The sequence below is a fragment of the Natrix helvetica genome (assembly GCF_964273705.1).
Source record: "Natrix helvetica genome assembly, chromosome: 1".
Classification (NCBI taxonomy): Eukaryota; Metazoa; Chordata; class Lepidosauria; order Squamata; family Natricidae; genus Natrix; species Natrix helvetica.
Genome location: NC_138548.1, coordinates 31,878,780 through 31,899,701, shown reverse-complemented (window position 1 = coordinate 31,899,701; position 20,922 = coordinate 31,878,780). Strand labels below are relative to the sequence as shown.

Here is a 20,922-nt window from a genome sequence, read left to right as displayed (position 1 = left end):
TTTAAACTAGTCTACTATTGTCTAGTGTAGTGTAGTCTACTTTCTTATCTATCTATTCAAGTGTAGTCTAACAAATTTATGTTGCCCAATAATCTATGACAGCAACTAGGAATTATGGGTGGATAATTATATAGCTTTGTTTCAATATCTTGTCATATCATTCAGGTCTTGTGTTATAATATTATAAACGAATTCCCATTTATATGGTTTAAGAAAGGACTTGTTTTTATTAAATGTGCAATAAGAATTAGAAGGATATTTAAATATAAATGAACATTCTGAAAGTGTATTGCTCTTTTGGGACACTTAGATACACTGGATTTTTATGGTTTATGCTTCATGAAAAAAAAGTTTTTAGGCCAATTATAATTTTTTTAGCATGCAGGATGGCCTACATTACATAGAGAATTGCATAACATCTTTATGATTGCTAAATAGGAAACTAATTCCCCCTATTGGCTTGGCACACAATAATCATATTGTATAAAACAAAATTACTGGGAACTATTTGAATCAATTTCAACAATGTGATATTATCCACAGGATTAAGGAATCAGACTTTATTCGGCCAAATGAGTGCCCATTAGAGATGTAGGAGATGAATGCATCATAAGTCTCTACAGTCGATAGTAGTTCATTAACTTGTTAGATAAACTAAAAGATTATAAAAATAAAGCAATAGGTCCCAACCAGCGGAGCAGCCCAGCAGGAAAGGTCTGGCTGGGACAGCAATCTTTTGGAATTTCCTGATGCTGCAGCAAATCAGAGTTGGGACTGCTGCTAGAATGAAAGAAAATCATAGAGACCATCTACTCTGGTGGGTATGGAAAATATACATCCAAGGTGCATTTGTAATCGGTTAAAGTCCAAAGAGAAGGATGTTATCTGCTCCTGTACCAGGAAACAGTGAGTGACAATACTGCCAACAGGTCAAGCCACAACTGCACACCTGCCTTAAGATATGGGCTTGCTTCTCCATTGTCTTGCTTTGGTGCGATATCCATAAACCTGGATAATAATAATAATAATAATAATAATAATAATAATAATAATAATAATAATAATAATAATAATAATAATAATAATAATAATATTTATTTCTTAGCCGCACCCTCTCCCAAAGGACTCGGGGCGGCGTACAATGAAACATATGAAATAAATATGTGGACAGAACAAACATATAACAGAGACATATACCGAGACATACACAAGGAGGAGGTCGGCTGATAAATAAACAATTAAAATACAGTATTTAAAAACCCCTAGATAATTAAATATAATTAAAATACCCAGTAAAAACCCGTCAGGAGCGATATGGTTAGATCAAAGTTGAGCCAGGCCAGCTGCTTGGAAAAGGTGGGTCTTAAGCTTAATACGAAAGGAGCGGAGGTCAGAGGAATTCCTAATATCCGGAGGGAGGTAATTCCACAGGGCTGGGCCCGCCACAGAGAAGGCTCTACTCCTAGGCGCCGCCCCCCGACACTGTCTAGTGGACGGCACCTGGAGGAGGCCCTCTCTGTGCGAGCGGATTGGTCGCAGGGATGTATGGAGCAGAATACGATCCCGCAAGTAACTAGCTCCTGAGCCATGGAGCGCTTTAAAGATTATTATCAAAACCTTGAAACGCTGATTAAGATCAATGCAATTCTAAAGAAAATGTGAATGTATATTTTTGAATTATAGAGTTAACATTAGGATTATAACTAGGATTATAACTATATAAAGAACTATGGCCTGACAGAGGCTAGGGTTGAGCAAAAATTGTTACAGTCGTTTTTGGTGTTGGAAAGGGAGATCTATAATCTTGGATCTCAACAACCTTAAGATACGTGGAAATCAACTCTGCAACTGGGCAGAGGCTTTGCCTTTCCTTGGACAGTCACTTGTCTGAAATAATAATAGTCTCCTCTCCTGCTTGAGCAGGGGGCTGGACTGGAAGACCTCCAAAGTCTCTTCCAGCTCTATTCTGATTGATTGAAAATAAAAATTCTCATTCCAATGACGGCCGCCCCATTCGTGACGCGTTTAGCGGGCGGGCCTCGGGGAAGGAGAGCGGCGCTGGCCTGAACCGAAGAAAAGCCGTTGAAAATGTCGGCGGGCGATCGCGGTGGTTGGCTGCCCCCCAGCGCGCTAGGCAGCCCGGCCATCCGTACGGTGGAGATGCACGCGGGAGGGGAGCCGCTCCGGGTGGTGGTGCCTGGCGGGCTGGGACTGCTGGAGCCCGGGCCTGAGGGGCCTCTCCTGAGTCGCCGGCGTCGCTTGCTGGAGTCCCCGGAGCTGGACGCTGTGAGGCGACTGTTGATGCACGAACCCCGCGGACACCGCGACATGTACGGCGCCCTGGTGGTGCCCAGCGAGCTGCCCGAAGCCGCACTGGGAGCCCTCTTCGTGCACAACGAGGGCGCGAGCTCCATGTGCGGCCACGCCGTCCTTTGCCTGGGCCGCTTCGCCCTCGACTACGGCCTCTGCCAGCCCTCGCCTTCCCCCGGCGAGACCGCCGTCACCATTCACTGCCCCTGCGGGCCCGTCAAGGCTTTTGCGTCCTGGGACGGGCAGCGCAGTGGAAGCCGCGTCCGTTTCCACAGCGTGCCTGCCTTCGCCGCGGCTACCGGTAGGGATACGGTGGCGCTACTCTGACCCGCTCTTGGACCGTCTCCCCAGTTAAGGCATCTTCCAGAAGTAGGTGGACTTCTGCTCCCAGCATTCCTGCCAATAGCCGAGTTGACTCGGGAATTCCTGGGAGTTGGAGTCCACGGGTGTGGAAGATGCCTGAGACACGTCGACTTAATTTTTTCCCTTAAATGTCTATGGAGTTTCTTCAGTCGTCCAGGTCATGGTTGCCCCAAAAGTGTTTTTTCAAGAGGCAACTGCACTTTCTCTTTCTTTTCTTTGAAGACATTTTGCTTTCTTATCCAAGAAGCTTCTTCAGCTCTGAAGCAGCTTCTTGGATAAGAAGCGAAACCTCTTCAAAGAAAAACCAGAAAGTTTTTACTGTTAATTGACATTTTAAGGGTGTGATGTATTTAAGATTATATAGCTGCTCATCTCACATGACTCTAGGCAGCTCACAACTTAAAACGACGAAGATACACTTGCAATAGTGGCAAATATCTGTAGCTGGCGTGTGGGATGATACATTGGTATAAATTAAAATATAAAATCCTAGGAAAGTGTCAGTTTACAGTTTATAGGCAATACAATGCAACCATTTTGCAAGCTCCCTTTGTCCCTGGGATGCCTTTCAGGCTTCCAAAGATCAACAAGGCTGGGACCAATGTAACCTTGTGTGGGATACAGTTCCAGAAGACAGGACAACAGAAAAGGCTTTCTTGGGTTCTGTTGCATGGAAGATGCAGCCTCTAACCAGGGGTGAAATCCAGCAGGTTCTGACAGGTTCTGGAGAACCAGTAGCGGAAATTTTGAGTAGTTTGGAGAACCGATAAATACCACCTCTGGCTGGCCCCAGAGTGGGGATGGAATGGGGATTTTGCAGTATCCTTCCGCTGCCACACCCACCAAGCCACGCCCACAGAACTAGAAGTAAAAAAAATTGAATTTCGCCACAGCCTGCAACATGCCCCTTCTGATAGGGACAGATAGATGTAACGGGCTTTATAGGTAATAACCAGCACCTTGCAACCAGAAGCAAATTGGCAACTAATGCAGTTTGCAAAACTGAGGTGCAATGTACACTGATCTTGAAGTGCACATAATTTTCTGCACCATCACATTTTGTACTAGTGCAGATTTTGGATGCTTTTCAAGGGCAGCCCCATCTAGAATGTGTTACAATATTTTATCTGGGAAATGACCAGGGTTTGAATTTGGGTTTGCTATATTAGTCAAGGCAGCCAATAGAAATCCACTGTTTTTCCTTTTTATGAAGAAAGCAAGCATTAAATTCAAATGGAAAGAAGGTGGTGTTTAAAATCTGTAGTGTTTAAAATGGCTAGAGAAAGAACTTGATTGTTCCAAATGTTAGTAATCTTTCCCAATTTACTAGCTGTATATATTGCCATTACTAGAACTGAGCTAATTTGTCAACTTCAGTTTTTTGGTTTTTACTCAGTTTTTCTTAAAGTGTGGTCCTCCTAGGACCCCAGAAGTTTTCCCCAAGATCCTCTTGGGGATCTGTGGTTAAAATTGTTTGCCATCATTTGTTGAAAAATAATACAATATGATAGCATCAGATATGTCAGCTTTAATTTTTTTAAAGATAAATATCAATAAATGTAACCCATACTAACAAATGCCTTTTGGGGGTCCTCTATTATTTATAAAAGTCCTGAGAGAAAATGGTTTAAGAAACAGGTATAAATGCCTCTATAAGTTATTCTTACACATAACCCTCCCATTCCCCCCTAAAGGACCATAGGAGCTAAATACTGAGAGTAGAGTAAGGCATCTTATGTCAAATGTTGGCATCATTAATAATATACCAATCCAATCATTATTTGGTCACAGATATAAAATTTAACTGATATAAAATGGTGTAGCTCAATTGGAAAATTGAAAGCTTGCTTTCTGACTTGCATGTTTTTGGTGATTGATAATGTAAATCTACTGTAATTAACCTCTTTTCTGCTATTCCTTAGGCTTTAACTTTGATTCATGGAAGGAATCCTTCTCTGTACTACACTGCTTCTCATGATTACCTTAGTGAAACTGTACGTTTTGTTTTTTAAATGCATGTAGATCCCTGTATTAATCAAATCACTCACAGTTACCCCCATGTATGTTGTGTCATTGTGATTATAGTTATGCCATTTGATTATAGTTTCTATAATCACGGTAATTTTTATTTACTTTCTGCTCTTGAAGTTCTTGTGAAGATGAAATACCTTGTACCTCAGTAATAAATTAGAAGTAGTATATAGTATCCTTTCACCAATGTAATTTCCTCTAAAAATAAGGTTGAATAATGGCACTAATAAGATTGAAACCAGAAAAAGTTGACAAAGACACAAGAAGGAAATATCACTATATTTGGGGAATCTTCATATATTAGTTGTAAGGAAAGATGGGGATCTAGGTTATAGATTTTTAACGTTCTTTTTTGGGGGGGCGGTTGCCTTAAGAATGAACTATTAAACAAAATAAATGTAAAAATAATACTGTTGATATTTAAATAACCTTTATCTCTTGTCTCTTCCTTCCCTTCTTTTTTTTTATCAGATATAACCATTGATATTCCTGGCTATGGAAAAGTCATCCTTGATGTTGGCTATGGGGGTGCTTTCTATGCATTTCTCAGTGCTGAACAATTAGGCCTTGATGTATGTTCCTCAAAAATTAGGGATCTTGTAGACGCAGCATCTGCAGTAACAAAAGCCGTAAAGGCTCAGGTACATTTGACATGGCTTTGTATTGTATTTTCTAGCTAAATGCATCGTTTTGCAGATCAGTGAGTTGTTATTTGAAATGAAAGAAAAAATGTAATTAACCTTTTCAAAATACTGGCAGCAGATGAGAAATACTTTTTCCAGAATAATAATATATCAAATAACTTTGCTTTAGAAACAGATTCCTGTACTCTGGCCATTTTGAATGATTACAGTGGGGGAAATAGGAAAAAATGTAAATTGGGGAATTAACTGTTAAGATGCCTGAATCATAAGCTTATTTAACTACTAACTCTTGGGGAATGTTAGAAGATTGCTATTGGTACAGTAGCTACAGTTCTTTGCATTTTTTAATCTATTGATCAGTCACCCTTGACTTGATGGCTTTGGATTTAATCTTTCAGAGCTCTTCTTATATAGAACAATAGATCAAAATTTAAAAGTGTTCCAACAAAAGCTGAACTATGGTATATTCAATTATAATTCCTCTTCCAAACTCTGACTAGAAGGTTGCTATATTAATATTCTGATATCTGATTCCTTTTTTTAAAATACAAATACAAAACCTGGCTCACAATATTTCCAACTAGTTTTTCATGTAAGAAATTACAGTGAAGTACTCAAATCTTTCCTGAGTAGGGACATTGATACTATGTGAAGGTCTAATTAAGCAGTTAGTTAGATCCTTTCTCTGGTTACATTTAATAAATGTCTCTAAAACGTTTTGTTTCTTCTAGTTCAAAGTTCACCATCCTCTTATTGAAGAGATGGCTTTCATTTATGGAACTATACTGACAGATGGAAAAGATGAATTTAATGATGAACCTACAAGTAATATATGTATATTTGCAGATGCACAGGTAATAAAAGCATGGATGAGGAAAAACCCTGAGCTTTATCCTGAGATCACAAAAAGTAGCCCTTAATTGAGTAGCCCTCAACTGGATCCCTGTCCACCAGAGTCCTGGAATAGCAGGGGTGGGTTGGATATAAGTACCCATCATGACTCTTGCTAGAGATGGGGAATATGTAGAATCTGCAATGTGAAAGGCAGGAGAGCCAGACCTGAATGTCTGCTTTTATACATTAAAAATTCTATTTGTTGTAGAATAAAATCAATACAGTATGTAATTTGATTGTGGTTGAACAGTAATGTAGGTGAACCTAATCATAAGAATTTATCTCCCAAGAATTCTATGCTCGAGTTTTCTATTCTGCCAAGAAATAAAACTGGTATTGGCAATGTCATTAAAGAAGAATGGCAAATTTGGTTTTAATTAGTCAAGTATTGCCAGAGCCTGTTTGGTCTATTAGTTAAGGCACCAGGCTAGACACCAGAAAGCTAAATTGACATTGGGCCAGGTACTCTCAGCTCAAGATGTCAGGCTAAGTCAACAAGTCAGTTGGTCACGTTTTCCCCCACCAACAATGGATCAAGATTTGGTTGATCTAAAAAAAAAAGACTTGCAGGAAAATCCCAGGAAGAAAAAAAATATATTGCTAGAAAATAACAATTCCTGAAAATTTACTCAATTTCAGATTGCTCTTAAAAGAAAGGCCAGGAAAGTGACTGCACTAATACTGTGCTGGGATTCCCAGCCAACTGTAACTCCCACCTGATAAGTTCAAAAAGCAGTGAAGGGAATGTTGTGGGGAGATTCACTGCTAAACAGCAGAAAATGGTTGGAAAAAGTTGCAAAAAGTTGAAATGGTCCTTTGAGACAGAGGTAGGTGTGTAGCCTGTTTAGCTTATGTGTATAGCAAGCCTCTATTTAGCTAAACAAAGGAGCTATAGTATCTGTTCAAGACCAGCCAGTGGTTTCCCTCCTTTTGGCTGGTTTTCCTGCTGATGTTAAACAAAAGCACAGGCTGGACAGGATTATCTGGAGGGCTAAGGGCTTTGAGCACGATGCCCCAGCTTTAAATACTGAACTACAACTTGTAAAACCCACCCAGCATGATGGTTGGTATTGAACTTCAATATCTACAGTATCATTGCTATCTCCCTTCTGCACAGACTTTATAAAGATAGAATTCTAATTTTATGGGCACAAACACTCTCCGTATTAGTACTGAATAATAAGATGAAGTCAATATTATTTTAGGGGGGATTATTGTTATCGTGCAGACATTTCATTACCTACCTAGATAACAACTTCAGTACTAGAGGGAGAGAGATTTTCTGTTTATTTACAGGAGATTGCCTGTCACTGTATTCTTACCCAGTCAGCATTATTCTAGGATGTTTTAATCCTAAACATAATTATTCCCAGCATATTTTAATTGGAATGATGAACTCCAAAGGGAAAGTAGACAGTATATATATGAATACCTGTAAAGATGAAAGTGAGTAGGCATAGATAGGAATATAATTGTTGATTTGCATAATAAAACAATGAACAAAAATACAGCAGGTCATATATTTCTAAAATAGGTTGATCGAAGTCCTACAGGATCAGGTGTGACTGCTCGCATTGCCTTACAATACCATAAAGGATTAATTCAACTAAACCAGACCAGGACCTTCAGAAGCAGTTCAACTGGTTCCTTGTTCACTGGAAAAGCAATAAAGGCAAATACCAAACTTTTATTTATTTATTTGGGGGGGGGGAGTAGTTTGTACAGGTTTTTTTTTTTTTAAGAAAATATGGAATTAGCTGACTGAAAGGGTTGCTTTTCCTTTGGTACCATTAAAGTGGATTCAAAATCTACCTCAGTTGGGATTAAATTGAATTGATTCTCCCTCAGAGTTGTGGGGGTCGAAAGCCACTTGCAAAACAGAACTTTGTCTTTCTCTGAAGCCCACATCCCTTCTGGGCAGCCTTTCCTGAAGATGAAGGAAAGGCCTACAAGGCTTTCCAAAAAATGTGACATGGATTGCAGCAGGAGGAAGAAGTTATCTAGTATTAAGAGGAATAGTTTTGTAGGAACAATGCAAGAACCCCAACTTGGATTTTTTCCAACTGCAGCCCAATGCAATTTTTAACATTCAGAGAATAGGAAACAATAGGCAGTGAAGGAAAAATATTACGGCATGAGTTTACCTTAATTTCTGGTTGCATAATATTGGGGATTGTCCAGTGTTGAGAAGACATTTTTAATTATTACTTAATATTTCATTCTGGGTATATAGGTCTCCTCACATATTTGCTATTTGCAAAAACCTATAGACTGTATTACTGAATTAATGAGCAGGCTTATTTTTTTAACCTGAAATGCTTGTTTTTCCAATCCAGGAAACAAAATGTGGTGAACACAATGCTGTTATAGTAGAAGTCTCAGGAGAATCTTTTTATACCGGAACATCAACTTTCACTTTTGAAGAAAATGATCCATTGAAATACGGTTTCTTTCTCAAGTAATTGCTTCCTTAATAACTCCGATGAAAAAGATGCATCTTTGTTTAGTTATCGATTATAAAATATTTTGTTGGCCAATAGGAACATGATGGCAGTGTAGTAAGTCATAAATATTTTTTCTTCGCATCAGGAAAGTCTTTTATGGGACAAATGCAGTAGGAAATTAGAATCATGTATGATGATTGTTAATAAACTTGTGACAGCAAAATGCTGTAAGTAACAATAAATTAGAATTGCATTAGTAGTTAGTATTTAATAACAACTTACAAAGAAGTTAATCAAAGATTTCAGAGAATAACTTCTTTTTTTGAAATGTGGGAATTTTCTTGATAGACTTTGTGTGTATGTAGGGGGAAGGATACTTATTTGAATACAACATGGATATCAATTACAAAAGGTTATTTTTTTAAAAAAAATGAAATTCTTAAAGGCCTTTACTGGGATTATAACTCATTAAGTTCACTGATTTAATGCTGAATAACTGCAAAATTAAAATTTGTTCCCCCCCTCCCGTTGTTATTTTTGACCTTTTCTTACATAGCTGTACAGCTATCCCTGTTAAATACGGAAAACAATAATCTTCTTAAAATTAACTGAGTATACTGTTAAGATTGATGGCCAGCACATGGATTTATTAAATGAAATGCAAATAAAAAGGTCGTTTTTGTTACATTTTACGTACATACTGCTGTTAACCCACCCACTTATACCTTAAAAATCTGCAACTCCTGCTAGAGCTCTGCCATGCATTGCAATGGAAGTAGGGAAACTGCCTTATCCCAAATGTGGCTGAACATCTATTTCCACATCTCTCCGTGTTGGCCATCCTGGCTGAGTTCCTGGGAGGTTGTAATTCATCTGGAGAGCCAGAATCTCTCTGCCTGAACCAGAGTATCAGATTAGGCAAGGATGCTAGGAGGACCACTCCACTGCTACAATGTAGTGGATGAGGAAACCCAACCAAGAAGAATTTGAGATGTGATTCTGCGTTTTTCCCCAATGATTTTTAAAAAATGGTCATTGAGAAACCTAATGCAGAGACCAGCAGTTTCAGATCCTGCAAAGTTAGAAGACTGAAATCCTGTTTTCTCTGCATTTGTTCAGCCAGTCCAACAAGAAGGAGTTGGTACTTCTGTTCCAAAAGATCCTTGTTCATGTTCTGACAAACTGAACTGGGCTAACGTGGCGGGAATAAGTAATTTTGCCAACTGTTGGGGCCAACAGAAATGGTGTCAATGCCTTTTTTGACTGGTGGATTGTAAAACATTTAAAGGGGCCACTTGCAGCCCTGCCAGGTCGCCAGTAAGACCTCGGGATGAAGTGGGAAAGATGCAAAGCGGAGGTGGGAACTGCAGCGGTGCTTTCTGCCCCGAGCAGCCGTCGGATGGGAATAAGATGGTTTCCCCGGGCAACCGTCTGCGGAAACGTCAGCGGCCCTGAACGTCTCTTGCTCCGAATAGGAGCCAGCCAATTCAACGCACCACACGGCTGGTTTCCGTATGGCGCCCGCCGAGTCCGGGCTGGCTGAGCAGCTCGGCAAAGGAACCAGCGAAAGCTAAGCATCCCCAACGCTGCCGCCGGCCGGTTCCACCCCTCCCCTCCTCAGCCTGCCCGGGAAGGAGCGCGCGTCCCTGGGTGAAGGAAAAGCGGGCAGCGACCCAAAGCATCCCCGTATAGTTCCGCTTGCCTTCCCGGTTGCCGCGAGACAGCCGACTTCTCCGTCCCCAAAATGCAGCGGGAGCCCAGCCTTCCAGGGCTCAACGAGGCCGGAGCCACCTAGCCGCGCCGAAATCCAACACGCCGCTCATCCCGGGCGCCTGAGGCGGCTGTTGCTTCCCACCGTCCCCGCTTGGTCCTTTTGCGAAGGGGCTCGCCTTGCTCGGGCTGGGAATGCGCCTTCCTGCGCCAGCTGCCTATGGAGGAGGTGGCCTCGCTGAGCAACGCTTCTGCCGCACCCGGCAATGGAAGCGCGGGGAGCGGGCAGGGAACGGCGCCTTCGGACCTCGTGGAGGAGGCGCGGTGGGGCTGGTCGGCGGCGGCGCTGGTCTCGCAGGGCCTGTTGCTGCTCGCCATCTTCGCGCTTTCTACGCTGGGCAACGGCGCCGTGGTGGTCATCATCGCCCGGCACCGGCAGCTCCGGACAGTCACCAACGCCTTCGTGCTGTCGCTGTCGCTGGCCGAACTGCTGGACGCCCTTCTGTGCCTGCCCTTGGCCTTCGTCAGCCTTCTCAATGGGCGCCCACACGGGAGCTGGATCTTCGGGCGCCGCCTCTGCTTGGCCAGCTCCACCCTCCACGCTGGCTTGGGCATCGCTGCCACCCTGACCATGGCCCTGCTCTCCTTTGACCGCTACTGTGCCATCGTACGCCAGCCGCTGCATAAAATGGGCCGCCGGAGAGCCACGCAGCTCCTGGTTGCTGTGTGGCTGGCCGCTCTGGGCTTCTCAGGGCCTTGGTACCTGCTGGCCCAGGAGGAGGAGGAGGAAGAGGAGGAGCAGCCTGTTGGGCCAGGCCCCGCTGCTTCCTATCATTGCATGTATGTGCTGCCTTGGGGCTCTTCCCATTTGGGTCCCCCTTATAGTGCAACTTTGATTGTCCTCTGCTATCTGCTGCCCTTTGCCCTCATGTGCTTCTGCCACTTCAACATCTGCCGGGCAGTGCGACTGACCGAGAGCAGGGTGCGCCCACTCACCACTTATGGGCACCTCCTGCGTTTCTATGGTGAGATGCGCACGGCCACCACCGTTCTGATTATGATCGTCTCCATCATCTGCTGCTGGGGCCCTTATTGTATATTAGGCTTGGCTGCTGCCACGGGACACTTCTCCTTTTCCCCAGCCGTAGACACTGTGGCAAGCTGGATGGCCTGGGCCAATGGTGCCATCAACCCCCTCATCTACGCCACCCGCAACCCAAACATTTCTCTTCTTCTCGGGCGCAATCGGGAAGGAGGCTATCGGGCTCAAAAACCTGTGGCTGCCTATTTGGCAGTTGCCCAGGGTCATCGGCTGGAGAGCAAGAACCGGGCAGAACGCTATGCCAGCTATGGGCATGGCAGTGGGGGCAACGTAAGGAATAACCTGACCTGCTCCAGTCCAGGCACTGGTAGAGAAGTGGCTATGTGGGCTTTTAAGAATCCAGCGGTGCTTTTCTGCCGCGATGCGCAACCTGGTTCAGCATCTGAAGTGGGCTTGCCACACAAATCAGGCAATGTTGATACTTGCCTGTGAATCAAAATGGCTACATGAATTGGAATTAATTTGGTTTGCAAAACCTATATTAATCAAATGTATGTCACCTGACTGGGAGAATAATAGATCTTGGAAAATGGGCATGTGAAGCAAAGGGATCAAATTAACTCCTGGTCTTCTGAATCTCACAACTTCTGCTTTTTAATGGCTTATTATGGCAATTTGATTTCTGCTATGTATGGTCTCCTTGAGAGCAAGAGTTAAAAGCTATAGGCAAAGCATGAAATAAAATGGGTAACATTTACTAGGTGATAATTTAACAATGCTATATGGCTGTGTCCATAAGAGTACTGACTTGCACGCTAGCCAAGCACATGTTAAACTAGTGTGTTGTGTGAACTTCAAAACTGGATTGAGAAAATCATGGCTTAATATGTGGGGTAAACATAATCTGGGGGAACTAGCCAACTAGCACTGAGCTAAAGGATAAATCAAGAATAGACATTCTAGAGAAATTAGAGATGTCTCATTCGCAGAATAACAAAAGAGGTGAATCACTTGGGAAAGATGAGCATTGTAAAATCACAGTACTAGACTGGATATGTGAAAGAAAATATTACTCATCATTAAGCCTGCTGTCACAAACACCATTGAGTAAGCTGGCCTGTTGATGATGAAGTAGCATGTAATGAAATATCACAGAAAAAATGCCCTTCTAAAATTTACCCATTTATAGTGTGCTTTTTTGACAGTTTATTGCTAATGTACCTTCAGAAAATATTTTGTGTAGTTGAAAATAAATATAATACTATCCAGCAAAAATTTGAACCCACTGATTAAGCTTCCAGTGATTTCAATAGAGACATTTGCAGCACAATTCTATGCCTGTTTCCTCAAAAGCCATATGTGTATTAATTCTCATTGAAATCAATGGGACCTGAAAATTGCTTATGTGGATGATGCCATTTTCAGAGTATTTTCTTTGAACTCTTGTACTGTCTAATATCAAGTCAGAGTCAGTTGTAGTCTGGTGTCATCTAAGTCAGATTGAATGAATGAATGAATGAATGAATGAATGAATGAATGAATGAATGAATTGAATGTTGGACTAACCTGTAAGAGTACATCCAGGCCTGTAATGCTATGATTTTTAAGAACTCGAATTCCTATTTGCAACATTTTTGGATTTACTGCACTGTAATTAGTTTGTCTGGAGTGAACCATGGATTTTTCCACAGAAGCATTTTTTAGCCTTAGTTTTACATAACACAGTGTTCATTATATTGAGAACTTCATTGAATGGATGGATATGATTATGAGTATTATCCTTTTAAACCTTCATCTTTTATCCCACTTCGTTTGCACTGTACTTGATGAAGCTTGACTAGGCTAATCTGAGCAAGCTACAGCCTATATATACAGGTAGTCTATGACTTACAGCCATTTGTTTAGTGACGGTTTGAAGTTACCACTGCACTGAAAAAAGTGACCATTTTTCACACTTAAAAAGGTTCCAGCATCTCCATGGTTACATGATCAAAATTTGGATGCTTAGCAACTGGTACTTATTTATGACGATTGCAGTATCCCAGGGTGTCTCTGTGTGTGTGTGTCATGAGACCCTTTTTACAAACTTCTGACAACCAAAGTCAATGGAGAAGCCAGATTCACTTCGCAACCTTGGTACTGATGTAACAACTGCAGTGCTTCACTTAACAAATGTGGCAAGAAAAATCGTAAAAGTCAAAACTCACTTAATAACTCTTTTGCTTAGCAACAGAAATTTTGGGCAAAATTGTGGTTGTAGGTTGAAGACTACCTATAGCTGCCTATTTTTTATGAATTACACTAAATGCCATAAAATAAACACTGATTAGGAAAAAACCCTCTTTGATGCCTGCCTACTTATTGAGCAAAAGGATCTTGCAAGCATGCCAAAAACATGCATATTTTGACACATTTGTGGAACGGTGTTGCAGAGGGCTCCTCAGTTCAGCAAATGGTTCACCAATCTGCTTCTTCCATTGAGATAAATTAGACAGCTGCTTAAAAAGGCGGCTTGCCAAATGCATGGAAAAGATCGTATGTCTGCAACATTGGAGACAGACTTTGAGTGGCTGTAGAATCCAATGTACAAATAAATCTGCAAATGGGTTGTATTTGATCAATTGTGCATAGAACTCTGCAACTCTGCTTTTTCCACTGTGTTAAGAGCCTTGTCTTTTGTTGGGTAGTTTGTCTGGAAATCAATTTTACTAACTAGATTGTTTGGAAAAAGAAAACCACTGAAACAAGGTTTAATGTGTTTTCCTATACCTTATTGCTTGAGAGTCCTATTTTGGGTTTTTCCTTGAAAAGCATTTGAACTTCATTCAAGAAAAATAGCTTAGTTTTGGTATTTTCTGTTACACATCTTTTTGCTACCTTCTTCAGTTTCCATGGCTGCCTGACGTTCTTGATTTGAAAGACTGGGAGGAGTTATTTTGGGTTACATTAGAAGTAAGGGAGGCTTGCAAACCAGTGGTGAAATTCAATTTTTTTTACTACTGGTTCTGTGGGCTTGGCTTGGTGGGTGTGGCAGGGGAAGGATACTGCAAAATCCCCATTCCCTCCTCATTCTTGGGCCAGTCAGAGGTGGTATTTGCCGGTTCTCCAAACTACTCAAAATTTCTGCTACCGGTTCTCCAGAACCTGTCAGAACCTGCTGATTTTTACCCCTGCTGCAAACCCTTGATGGATCATCGTAAAATGAAAGATAGGATATTCACATATACCCTTCACCACACCAAACTCCTCTTATGCCAGTAACCACAGTGCTAGCTTATCCTTTAACAAAGAAATTTCAAAAGTAAATCCTCCTTCATCAAATTGAATTAAAATGTAGAAAAATGCATCTTTTCTACAATTCGTATTCAGTTTGACAGCATATCCACACAATGGCAGTTGTGGCACCAACTGCAACTTGGTGTTGCAGTTTTAAATATAATGTCTGGATGTTGTGGGAAGATTTTATTGCCAATGTAATTGCTCTCAAAAGAGGCCAACATGGATAAGCTGAAATATGTAGCTACAGGTTTTGTGAATATTACTTTACTTATTTTGTGTGTATGAGAAAAAATGTATAATTGTTATACAGGTTTTGCTGGCAAAGATAAAAAAAAACATTTCTTAAGGAAAACCAAATTACTTTTAAAGTGCACCATGGTAAAAATTTCCAGAGATAATAATTGGTTGTTAAAGTCATTGCCTTTGAAGTACTTTTATAACTTCAGAAAGGAAAGGAAAGGGGAAATGATTTAGTGATAAATAGATAACTTTCATTCTGAAAAATCAGGCCTGAAATCTTAATTAAGAGAAAACTCTTAGAAAATTGAAGTACTGTTAAAGTACTGTTGCAAAGCTGTAATTTAGTAAAAAATAAAACCACCACCTGATATTTATTTAGTCAAATATGTAACATTATAAAGAAGTCTTTTCCAGAAATACAGGGGATAGGTTTGCATTGATTCTAAAAAAGACGAATTCATTCCAAAATGAAGTTCTTCAAATCACAATGTACATCAAACCTGCCACAACTTAAAGTCTTAAATAGAAATTATCCTTAGCCCCATTTGTTGAGAAAGATATAGTTTTATTAGAAGTTCAGCATATTGTAGTAATGCAAAGCCAGAACTGAAAATTGCACACCAAAATCCCTAAGTTCAACTTTTCCCTTTCTTAGTTACTTCCTATCCACCCACCCCAAGGCAACTAGTCAGATTCAGGCAAGGTGTTTTTGTAACTATCTGTCCAAGCACAATTTGGTATGCAGCTGGTATGTTGGGTAACCTTGAAACAGAGTCTGGAGGAGATGCTTGTTTTGTTTGTTGTTTTATTGGATTTATATGCTGCCCTTCTCCCAAAGGACTCAGGGTGGCGTACAGCATTAAAAAACACATATTACAAAAGTTAAAAGGAAATTAGAAACAATCCAAAAAATAAACCCAATTAATATAACTTAATTTTTATTAATTTTATAAATTAATTATTAATTTTTATATATTTAAAAATTAGATAAAATTAACAGGCCAGGCTGGCTTGCTGGAAAAGCCAACTTTTAGGGCGCGTCGGAAGGATTGGAGGTCAGGGATTATGCGAAGCTCCAGGGGCAGCTAATTCCAGAGGGAAGGCGCTCCCACAGAGAAGGCTCTCCCCCTGGGGGTTGCTAGCCGACACAGTTTGGCCGATGGCACCCTGAGGAGGCCAACTCTGTGGGATCGCACTGGACAGTGGGAGGGTACTGGTGGCAGTAGGTGGTCTCACAGGTACCTTGGGCCTAAGCCACGGAGCACTTTAAAGGTCATAATTAGTACCTTGAATCGCACCCGGAAAACAACCGGCAACCAGTGCAGGCCGCCTAAAAGGGGTGTAACATGGGAGCACCTAGGTACCCCCATAATAACCCACACGGCTGCATTCTGGACCAGCTGAAGCCTCCAGGTGCTCTTCAAGGGCAGCCCCATGTAGAGAGCGTTGCAGTAGTCCAGGCGAGAAAGACGAGGGCATGAGTGACTGTGCATAGAGCATCCCGATCCAGGAAGGGGCGCAACTGACCTACCAGGCGAACCTGGTAAAAGGCCCCCCTCGTCACGGCTGTCAAGTGATCTTTGAAACTAAGCCACATGTCCAGGAGGACTCCCAGATTGTGGGCCCTCTCTGAGGGGACTAAAATTTCTCCCCCTATCATCAAAGATGGAACAAGATGCACAAATCGGGATGATGGAAACCACAGCCACTCAGTCTTGGAGGGATTGAGCTTGAGCCTGTTCTTCCCCATCCAGATCCGCACAGCCTCCAGGCATCGGGACATCATGTCGAGGGCATTGTTTGGGTGGTTTGGGGTAGAGATGAAAAGTTGGGTATCATCAGCATATTGATGATACCGTACCCCAAAACCACGGATGATCTCGCCCAGTGGTTTCATATATATGTTCAACAGGAGGGGTGAGAGAACCGACCCCTGGGGCACCCCACAAGTGACGCACCTTGGGGTCGATGCCTGCCCTTCAGTCAACACGAACTGCAACTGATCCGACAGGTAGGAGGAGAATCACTGTAAAATGGTGCCCCCCACTCCCAACCCCCCGAGTCGTCGCAGTAGGATACCATGGTCGATGGTATTGAAAGCCGCCGAGAGGTCTAATAGGACCAGGACAGAGGAGCAGCCACTGTCCCGGGCCCGCCATAGATCATCGACCAACGCGACCAATGCCATCTCCGTGTTGTACCCGGGCCTGAAACCTGACTGAAACGTATCCAGGTAGACAACTTCATCCAGGTACTGGGGAAGCTGACGTGCTACCACACTCTCAGCAACCTTTGCTACAAAGCAAAGGTTGGAGACCGGACGATAGTTGGCTAAAGAAGCTGGGTCCAGGGAAGGCTTCTTAAGGAGGGGCCTCACCATCGCCTCCTTCAAGGCGGTGGGAAAGAACCCCTCTCTCAATGAAGTGTTGGTAATCGCCTGGAGCCAGCCTCGTGTCACCTCCCAGGAAGCCGAAACTAACCAAGAGGGACACAGGGCCAGCACACAAGTGGCAGCACTGAGTCTCCCCATAATCCTGTCCATGCCCTCGGGGGTCACAGGGTCAAACTCATCCCAGATTGTCTCCACAAGATTCATCCCCATCGACTCGCCTGAATCTACCCAGTCAGAGTCCAAGCCTGTCTGGATCTGAGCGATGCAGCATTTACTTTCATTTTCTCCCAAGCCTTCCCCCTTACATTCCCCTCCCTCCCCATAGTTCATGGCAATCCATCATCATATAGCAGTTAAGCACAAGCCAGCATATGGCGGCAGCTGACAATGTAATTCATATTGGTTTAGCCAGAGCTCCTTTCTAAGGCAAAAACAGAAGTAGGCATTCTGCTTCTGATCCATAATAATCCAAGATGTTCTGTTTTTTTTCTGCCTTGGAGCATACATCCAGATCAGAGTACTAATCTAGCTAACTCAATATTGCTTACGCTGGTGATTCTCAAAATCTCTCTTCCCACAATACAAGTGGGAGAAATCATAAGAGTTGAAATTTACCACGATACCAAAGCAGAGCATGGGCATGCATCATTCTTGTTTTCTGGAATCATGGCCAAAAGTGTATTGTGGGGAGTCAAGAGTAAAAAAAAACCTGTCCTTAATCAACTGTCCTTGGAGAAAAGAGTCATTGACTGCCGATCACCCCAAAACAGTCTAAAATGCTACTTCAGAGCCCTGGTCCTCCCATTGTTCTATTCCATTATTCCAGGGGAAGTCACAGCAAATGTTTGGCTCGAGGGTGTGTGAGGGACAGCAACCTATTACAAACAGAATTTTAATCATCCTTTGTATACTTTAGAAATTCAGTACATTGATTATGTGATAATACTATCAAACATCCACATCTACCTATCTCAGGTCCTTGGGAAGGACTCAATGGATGGATAAAAATGCTAAACCCACTGTGAATATTTGGCTGACTGTGACAAATCATAATAGCATCTCTTCCCAAAGGTGCTTTTTCAAGAGGCAACTGGACTTTCTGATTTTTCTTTGAAAATGTTTTGCTTCACTCCATGAAGCAAAATTCTTCAGATCTAACTGGATGGTGGTAGGGAATGGAATAAATCCAGTCAGAGCTGAAGAAGCTTCTTGGATGAGAAGCGAAATGTCTTCAAAGAAAAACCAGAAAGTCCAGTTGCCTCTTGAAAAAGCACCTTTGGGACAACCATCACCTGGATGACTGAGAATCTCCATAGACATAATAGCCGACACCTTATGATATCCTAGGTTTTGGGGAAGAACTTGATGGGTATGAAGGCCAATCACCAGCTAAAGAACTGGCAGGAGGACTTCAGATTGTTGTGAAGAGATAATAATAACTTAGTAATTTATAAATATGTATGCCACCCGACTCTCACTGACTCTGGGCATCTGACAACAATCAAAGAAATTACAATAAGAATCAATAAAAGATGGCAAATGTGACAGGCCAGATGATATCAAGGGATCTCTCCTTTCCAAAAGGCCTGGGTGAAGAGCCAAGTCTTCATTGCTCTTCTGGGAAAATGTTCCAGTGAATGTTACAGCATCTATTTCCAGGGAGACACACATGTTGAATTGCTGCCTACTGCAGCAATAGGATTAGTGACATTTCATTGTCATGCAATCAATTGTTGTTTCCTCTTCTGTTACTTCATCAAATGCTGGGTTGTAAACACCAGGAGGGCAAAGACACTTGAATCAACCCAGGGGTGGGATTCAGCCGGTTCAGACCGGTTCGAGTGAACCGGATGTTAATTTTAATTTGGTTCGCCGAACTGGTAGTTGCAAGGACTGGCTGACCCCACCCTCCCCACCCCACCTCTCCCAGGAGTTTCAACGCAGAGTTTTGGATGCGAGGTAAGTGCAGGGCCTGTGCGGAGTCTCAGGGAGGGTGAAAAACGAGCCTACTGAAAGTACCGGATGTCCGGAAACACACCTGTTTCGGGCCTCCGGAAGGTCTCTCGAGCCTGTAGGAGGCTGTTTTCGCCCTCCCGGAGGCTTGAGAAAAGCTTCCGCAGCCTGGGGAAGGCAAAAACATCCCTCCCCACCATGGTGCAGGAAGCCGACTAAATCATGCCCCCATGGCCACGCCCACACAGCAACCAGGAGGGAACCGTTTGCTAAAAATTTTCAATCCCACCCCTGCATCAACCCTATTGGTGAATGTTATTAGTATAGATAATTGATTATTAAAAGGCCCAAATGAACTACAGGTAGTTCTCCACTTACAACGCTTAGTTTAGTGACCGAAGTTACAACGGCACTGAAAAAAAGTGACGGCTATTTCACACTTATAACCATAGCAGCATCCCCGTGGTCATGTGATTTATATTCGGATGCTTGACAAGTGGTTCATATTTATGACTGTCGCAGTGTGCCCGGAGTCATCTGACAAGCAAAATCAATGGGGAAGCCAGATTCTCTTCACAACGGTGTTACTAATTTAACAACTGCAGTGATTCACTTAATTAACGTGGTGAGAAAAGTCATAAAATGGAGCACTTAACAAATTTCTCACTTAACAACATAAATTTTGGGCTCAATTATTGTCATAACTCAAGGACTACCTATATTTTCCAAAAGATCAACAGGGCTGAGAGATTGTTGCATTCTCCAGTAGATGGCAGTGCTGCATTTTTTTAAAGATAGAAGCCTATATAACCTTGTTTCAATTAATTTTCCTCTCTCCATTGGGGCACACAATCTTCCAAGTTTTTCTTCATCCAGCCCAGAGGATTCTCCTGAGAAAGTAAAGGAAGTTATGGAGGAAATCAGCTCATTGTTTACATACACCTTTCTCCTCAGCATGGGCTGAAAGGAAAACCTCAAGAACTCATGTGAAAAGCCCTAGGGATACATTAAGCAGGGCCCCTAGGTTGAATTTACAAACAGAGAGTTGGCAGCTGTTCTGTAAGCAAGCCAGAAAGAAGATCTGATCCCAGGTCTTGAGGGTGTCCAAGGCCACACCAGCCTTTTCTTCACTCTTGAGATGATATGTACCAGGCTTCACTCTGACAGTTCCACTCCTGGCCCCTTTGTCTTTAATCAGGGGAGCAGGATAAAGTCACTGGCTTCATACACTACATATTGTTTGCACTGCACATCTATCCGGTCAAGCTAGTATTGGAAGAAATGTCCTTCTGGATTCAGTTCCAAGTGGGGAAAAGACACTGGAAACAAGGAAGCTGCTTAGAAAGATTTTAATGGTGGACGGGACCACATGGGTTAAGGTCCTGGGGAAAAAGGTGATCACATGCTTACAGATGTTGGGTGAAGAAGAAAAGAGGCAGAGATGCTGAAAGTCCCTGGTTTTATGCCCTCTCTGGGCTTTGAACCTGAGCTTGTATTCTGATTGGTTGTCAGACTCCCATGGGGCCATGCAGGGGTAACTTTGTAGGTTGTCTGTGTCCCAGCTTGGTTGAGCCTTGTTGGGTGATGTTGTAATGAAGGGGCCTTGGGCAATTCCTACTA

At 42.5% G+C, this 20,922-nt stretch overlaps 2 protein-coding genes across 5 annotated transcripts; both read left to right on the top strand.

The window, feature by feature from the left end:
* Positions 1 to 1,138: 1,138 nt before the first annotated feature.
* Positions 1,139 to 9,371, top strand: L3HYPDH (trans-L-3-hydroxyproline dehydratase). Of its 4 annotated transcripts, XR_014176683.1 has the most exons (6): positions 1,339 to 2,611; positions 5,176 to 5,345; positions 6,080 to 6,202; positions 7,777 to 7,914; positions 8,579 to 8,800; positions 8,832 to 9,371. XR_014176683.1 is itself a non-coding variant. In XM_081969170.1 (5 exons), exons 1-5 carry the CDS (start codon positions 2,089 to 2,091, stop codon positions 8,702 to 8,704), a joined length of 1,080 nt encoding a protein of 359 aa, XP_081825296.1. In that variant the 5' UTR covers positions 1,340 to 2,088; the 3' UTR covers positions 8,705 to 9,371. The 4 variants fall into 4 exon arrangements, 1 of the variants encoding a protein (XP_081825296.1); XR_014176684.1 differs by lacking the exons at positions 8,579 to 8,800; positions 8,832 to 9,371 and adding an exon at positions 6,882 to 7,069 and having other exon boundaries at positions 1,139 to 2,611; positions 7,777 to 7,905; XR_014176685.1 differs by lacking the exons at positions 8,579 to 8,800; positions 8,832 to 9,371 and adding an exon at positions 6,882 to 7,069 and having other exon boundaries at positions 1,139 to 2,611; positions 7,757 to 7,779.
* Positions 9,372 to 10,319: 948 nt separating this feature from the next.
* Positions 10,320 to 15,060, top strand: GPR135 (G protein-coupled receptor 135). Its single transcript, XM_081969159.1, has one exon. It carries the CDS (start codon positions 10,617 to 10,619, stop codon positions 11,928 to 11,930), a length of 1,314 nt encoding a protein of 437 aa, XP_081825285.1. The 5' UTR covers positions 10,320 to 10,616; the 3' UTR covers positions 11,931 to 15,060.
* Positions 15,061 to 20,922: the final 5,862 nt, after the last annotated feature.

Bases quoted from the DNA above. Each gene is read 5' to 3' on its own strand.
- L3HYPDH (XM_081969170.1), top strand. From the start codon at position 2,089: ATGTCGGCGGGCGATCGCGGTGGTTGGCTGCCCCCCAGCGCGCTAGGC. The intron at 2,612-5,175 runs GTAGGGATACGG...TTTTTTTATCAG, and splicing joins TGCCTTCGCCGCGGCTACCG to ATATAACCATTGATATTCCT. The intron at 5,346-6,079 runs GTACATTTGACA...TGTTTCTTCTAG, and splicing joins CAAAAGCCGTAAAGGCTCAG to TTCAAAGTTCACCATCCTCT.
- GPR135 (XM_081969159.1), top strand. From the start codon at position 10,617: ATGGAGGAGGTGGCCTCGCTGAGCAACGCTTCTGCCGCACCCGGCAAT.